The sequence below is a fragment of the Mus caroli genome, chromosome 13 (assembly GCF_900094665.2).
Source record: "Mus caroli chromosome 13, CAROLI_EIJ_v1.1, whole genome shotgun sequence".
Lineage (NCBI taxonomy): Eukaryota > Metazoa > Chordata > Mammalia > Rodentia > Muridae > Mus > Mus caroli.
This window is the reverse complement of record NC_034582.1, coordinates 58,671,172-58,677,550: the sequence shown is the minus strand read 5'-3', so window position 1 is coordinate 58,677,550 and position 6,379 is coordinate 58,671,172. Positions and strand designations below refer to the sequence as shown.

The 6,379-nt window shown below is 44.6% G+C and overlaps 1 protein-coding gene across 4 annotated transcripts in view; it reads left to right on the top strand.

Annotated features, from left to right (window-relative positions):
- The window catches only part of Fancc (FA complementation group C), a 119,926-nt gene that overhangs the window by 86,610 nt on the left and 26,937 nt on the right, over positions 1-6,379 (top strand). For all 4 annotated transcript variants that reach the window (XM_029468271.1, XM_029468274.1, XM_029468272.1 and 1 more), the window contains exon 8: positions 4,323-4,479. In XM_029468271.1, the coding sequence (XP_029324131.1) occupies positions 4,323-4,479 (157 nt within the window). The remainder of the gene's footprint in view (positions 1-4,322; positions 4,480-6,379) is intronic.

Here is a 6,379-nt window from a genome sequence, read left to right as displayed (position 1 = left end):
TGAAGGTTGGTTTTGCAAAGTCGTTGTTAAAATGATAGGTTATCTTGCTCCAGTTTCAGGTTGGAGAGCATTTGGCCATCTCTGGTGTGGTGAAATATGCCAGCCCATATAGCCTAGGAGTTCTCTCAGCCCGTGCCCAGCTTCTAAATTCAGATGGACCTGCCTTGCTACTTTCTATTCTAACTTATTAGGTATTCATACTCTGGTAACAGTTTTTAGTAGTAGAGTCTGATATATATAATAAAATAAGGCTGGCTCCTTCTCATTTCTATTTCTTTGTAGTTTAAATTGTTGTGTATGGGTGCGTGTATGCATGTTTGTATGTATGTATGTGTGAGTACATGTGGGGGTGTGTTGCTTGTTTTATCTTCCATATAAACTCTAAACGTGATTTGGTCTCTGTAGAGATACACCATGTTATCTGGGTAAAGACCCCAGCAAGTGTGTGGGCTACCGTATTTGCATGTTACATGAGCACACCTGACTTTCTGTCTGTTCAGTCTCACTCTGGTCCAGCAGCGCTTGCTGTCAGCTCCGTGTGCACAACATCTTAGCCTTCTCTTGACTTGCTAGCCATTGCTTTGTTTTGAAATCTTGGCTATCACCTGGGTGTTTTCCTTCCTCTCAGGCGTCCTATTGTATCATTGCCCTTGGGAAATGACAAGGTTCAAAAGAGGACCTGGTAGAGTATTTCCATTTTCCATGTATAACTCTTAACATTTATAAACAATAAATGCATCATTTTCTATGAAAGCAGATCATCCAGAGAAGACTAAGTTGTTTAATGTTTTTTTTAAAAAAAAGGTTAAAACAAGGGCTGGAGAGATGGCTCAGCAGTTAAGAGCATAGACTGCTCTTCTAGAGGTCCTGAGTTCACTTCCCAGCAACCACATGGTGGCTCATAACCTTCTGTAATGGGATCTGATGCCCTCTTCTGGTGTGTCTGAAGACAGCTACAGTGTACTCATATAAACAAACAAACAAACAAATCTTTAAAAAAACAAGTCAAAACAAGAATTATATGTGGTAGCTCACATTTGTATCCCAGCACTCAGGAGATTGACACAGGAGGATTGCCAGAAATGAAGGCCAACCTGGGCTATACCAGACCCTATCTGGTATAAAACCAACCAACCAAATAAACAAAGTGAAACATTGAAGCATAATTTTCATGGTTAAAATCTGAGGTCAGGAACTGGCGAGCTGGCAAGAGCTAAGAGCACACAAGTACTCTTTCAGCGAACCTGAGTTTTAGTTCCCAGCATCCATGTTGGGAAGTTCACAACTATATAACTGCAGCCCAGTCCAGGGGATCTGGTGTCCTCTTCTGGCCCCTGTTGGCATCTTCACACACGGTACGTACTCATACACAGACGAAAAACATCCATAAATGACCATGAAAAATTAAGAAGTCATTTTTTTATCTTCTTCAATCCTTCTGTCACAGTTTACCCAGTACGTCTGAATTTTCTGAGAAATCTGCCATGTTAGTCATGACTGTTGAGTAATTAATTGTCATCTGCAGTTTAGTTGAGTCATTTGGGGTTCTAATGGGTTTCCTACCAGCTCTCCTTTCATACTTCATAGCACAGGGGAAGGCCCATCTCCGTATGAATCTTCTGCAGGGGTGTCTCTGTGTCCAGCCTTTCTTCTTGGACAGTGATTAAAGCAGAATGCCTTTGGCATCTTTTGTAAACCCCAATAGCAGTTTCAGACATTATGAGCCAGGAGCCAAGGCGAGGTGTCCAAGGACCCAGGGTCTGCCCGCCCACCCTTGCTCTCATTTCTCTTATGTTAGAGCGTTCTACCTCAGCAACTAATAAAGTTTATTTGGTTTGGAAAGTTATGTCTACTAATCCACAAGGAACAGACTGTCCAGAAATGCTGGGTGGTCCTCAGCATGTCCAATTCCAACAGCTTCAGACCAGCAAGCTAACCCAGCAGCCTCATCAGCTGGGACCTTTCCATGGATGCTTTCCGCCACATGCCCACAAAGGAGGCTGACTCAGTGAGCCATGCAGATTGTGGCTCCACACCCTGCACCCCTCCCAGCTTGAACAGTTTCCCACATGGGTTGTGTGGCCTTCTAGAAACCCCAGCTTTCTTTGACCAAAGTATCCTTGCCCTGTGTTTAGCTTCTTGACTGCTTACCACAGCACACAGTGGGATTCCTGTGTTTTATAATGGGCTGGGCATCTTTGGCCTTGGTTTCCAAATACAATCACACATTTCCAGAAATGGGCAGTCTGTTTCCTCTAAACAACTCATGGTGGTTCCCCTTCGTGGTTTAGATAACCTAGAGGAACCTTTTAATTTCTTGACCTAAATGTAGGACCTAACTCTTTAAAAAAATTCATCCTTGGGAGTCTTTTCCCAGCATCTGCAAGGTGCCGATTGCCTGAAATCTTTCAGAGGTGGGAGGACTGCTAAGGTTCTTTGATTAATCTATGGCATGTTAAAAACTGAGTGTGTCATGTCCTCTGAACTAAACCCAAATCCAGTGCTTCAAAAACATTGTGGAGTCTGATGACAGCATGTAGATGTCTCTTTCTCTGTGCTTGAAGCAGATTAAAGAGGAAATGGATGCATGGCTTCGAGGTTATGACAGAGTAAGAAATATATGTGTGGTCTTTGTCCAAGCTTCTAAAGCTTTTGAGATTCCCTGAGTGATAGAGGTAATGGATGGATCTTTGGTATGTTAGACCCTTTTCAGCTATATGTAAGTTTAGGATAAGGCATGAGTCTTGTTGTCCCCTAGAGAGCTTCATGTGCTAGCCCCAGAGCAACCAGACTTGTGACTACCAGAATTGGGTGCATTTTCCAGTGGCCAATAATGCATCAGCCAAACCACGGGGCTTGATGAGCATCCAGGTTGATGAATACAAAGATGATGGGAGAATGGCGTACCTGGAGAGGGCTTAGAAACTCCAGGCCCATCACCCACTGTGTCTTGTAGGTCTTTTTCATTTGGCCATTCTTTTTATAATGAACAGATGGTTGTGAATTCTGAGCTGCTTTTAAAATTGTTACACCTGAAGAGAGGATCATGGGAAGGTGTTTTTAACCAGAAGAATCATACTCTGTGGATCAGCCTTTAACTGATGGGTGCACTGACCATGGGTAGTTGGCCTCAGAGCTAGATTGAAGCAGTAGATATCAGTGTGGTGTCCAGAGAGATGGAGAGGTGATTGGCTTAAAAAACATGTCTACAGTTGATGAGAGAAGTGTGTGAGTACAATTAGCTCCTGGGAGCATAGATGACTAACACCAGCTGGCCACATAAGATGACTGTGACATGTGAGTTAGGATAGACTTTGAAAGTCAGAGGGGTCCCTGTTTATGACTATGTGCTTGTCCCACACACGCTGGGGTGTACCTTTACACTAAGATTGAGGAGGCGTGGGTGCCAGTGACATACGGAGCAGTACTCCTACCCAGGCATGCCCTCACCCAAGTTCCAAGTTGGGAGTTCTCTTCTACATGCCTGTAACCCCAGCAGTGAGTGTTTGTGTGTGAGGGTGAGGAAGTGAGTACATGGAGGCAGGAGAATTGCTGTGCTAGCTGGCTGCCAGCCTAGCCAAAAGGAAGAAAAAACAACCATGCACTATAGTTTCAGGAAGAGACCCTGCCTCAAAGGAGTAAAGGTAGAGAATGATAGAGGAAAAGATGTCATGCCATCTTGTGGCCGCAGCATACACTTGTGCACAGAAATACACACACTTTTACCACACTGTCACACACATTTACACTGCACACAAAAGGCAGAAGGCAGAAATAAAGCTACATGACATGGTTGGGCTCTAACATGAGGCCCGTGATGCAGGAGATTTGCATTTAAGTTACTGAGTATTCACAGGGTAGTCTCTGCTCTGCATTATAGGTGTTAGCACATCAAAGCCTTCCAGCCACTATTGTTTAATAGATAGTAAATGGAGGCTCTGATGGCCAGGTAATGTCTTTAGTGCTATAGATTCAGGGTAGGTCTTAGTGTACTTGACTCCTTCAAACATTTTAGACATAACATTTTTAACTTCATGACCATACTTTGTGGGCATCACAGGGCTTTTGTTCAACTCACTTTCCTCTTTCCCTTTATTCACTATGTATGTGCTTATAGGTTTGGAAGGAGCCTCCATTCATGTAAGATCTTAGGCGGGTGACTAACATAGTATTTTGCAAATAGGTGCGTAAATATTGATTGCTGTCAAGCCGTGGTGAGAAACTTGACACACTTGATTAGTGATTTCCATTTGAACATGGCTTATTTTCTTTTTTGCAGGAATCTATTTCTGTTTAACCTTCTGCTTATTTCTTGCTCAAAGGGAAAAAATTGTTCTACCCACGTCCTCTGTGGTCAGCCTCTGGTTTCGGCATCTCCCCAGTCTTGAAAAAGCAACACTGCATCTTTTTGAAAAGCTTTTCTCCAGCAAGATAATTTGCCTGAGAAGGATGGAGTGCTGTATAAGAGAGTCATTCCTGGTACGTGTCGGGCTTTGGTGACAAAAAAAAAAAAAAAAAATCCTTAGAGGAATTGCTAAGAATAACATCTTAAGTTATCAAGTGTGAACAGATTCAGGATCTTTAAACTTCATCATTTCTGTCTTGTTAGAAGTGTCCAATGCCCGAGGGCTTTTCTGTGATCAGAAGTGCCCTAGCTCCTGTCTCTGTGTGTGTGTTGGTATGCCCCACCTCCCACCGCTAAGGAGACCCATCATTTGCTTTCCTGCATTTGCCCTGCTCCACCACTCTGTCCCATTTCACAGGAGGAGAGAGGCCCATGTCCTCACCTGTGGCATTTATAGAGTGCAGTTTGCAGGGGGACCTGAAGAGGCCAGGGACGCAGAATAGGCTTTTTAAAAATACTGTTTTCATTTCGAGGAACAGATGCTTAAAATTGAAGATCTTGCAGACAAGGGAGAGAAGAAACCAGTTAGTACAAACTTAGAGAGCGAACTTACAACTCTTCATGAGGAGAAAGTATTCAACAGAAACGAACAAGTGCCGAAAAATGCTTAAAGCAACAAAATCAGTGAAGACTTGTCTAAGTTTTTTTCTTGGTGAATCTTCTTCATACAGAGGCCCCAACTTCTTTGAAGAGCCTAAGACTCCTTCAAGAGTCTTGGCACCAGTGGCTAGGCTTCCAGGCAGAGGTCAGGGCCTGGCAGGTCAGAGTGTCTGCCTCCCATGGGGTTAGTGAGGTTCTGTGGAAACAGAGATAAAGACCACTGTCCCAAAGGAAAAGAAATACCAAAAAATTAAACGTCACATCTGCCAATATGACCTGTTACCCAATACCTGGTGACAGTTTCACCCTGAGTCCTCCCCCCCCCCCCCCAGGGAAGGCAGAGCCTGTTATCATTTAGTCCAGTGACAGGCTAACCGAGATATGAGTAGCTTTCAGGTAAACTGGTTTCTTGCAAGATACACAAAAGAGGAATAGGAAAAAGCATGTGAGTGCATGTGTGTGTGTGTGCCTGTGTGTGTGTGTGCCTCTGTGTGTGTGTGTGTGTGTGTGCCTGTGTGTGTAAAGCAGTCAACTGAGCAGAGTGGTGCACTGACTTGTTTCAGCTCCTCTAAGGCACACATGGGAGGGGCAGTTGAGCCTCATTTAAAACCAATCTGCTTGCGTGGGCAAGATGTCTCAGTGGGTAAAGGTGCATGCCTGACAATGTGAGTTCAATCCCCAGGAGCTACATTGTGGAAGAAGAGAACCAACTACCACAAGTTGTCCTTCGACCTCCACACATGCTCTAATATGTCTTCCCTCTCCCCATAAATAAAATGTAGTTAAAAACAGTTTGGACAACATAGCAAGACCCCATTAAAAATATGAAAGATATTTAGTGTGTTCAGAGTGCTTGTTAGAAACCAACCAGAGCCAGGCAGTGGTGGCGCACGCCTTTAATTCTAGCACTTGGGAGGCAGAGGCAGGAGGGTTTCTGAGTTCGAAGCCAGCCTGGTCTACAGAGTGAGTTCTAGGACAGCCAAGGCTACACAGAGAAACCCTGTCTCAGAAAACCAAGAAAAAGAAAAAAAGAAAGAAAAAAGGAAAGGAAAGGAAAGGAAAGCCAGCCAGTGTCCAGAGAGAAAACTGCCAACCCCTGCTCCAGAAGTAACAGACCTAGATTTGGGTAAAGTCTTCAGTGTTTTAAAGGGTTTATCCATTCAGGCAGGGATCTAGCCACTGGTGCTGTCAGAACAGTCAGGTGGGTCCTATTAGAAGTAGAACTTAGCCGGGCAGTGGTGGCACGTGCCTTTAATCCCAGCACTAGGGAGGTAGAGGCAGAGGCAGGAGGCAGGAGGCAGGAGGCAGGAGGCAGGAGGCAGGAGGCAGGAGGCAGGAGGCAGGAGGCAGGAGGCAGGAGGCAGGAGGCAGGAG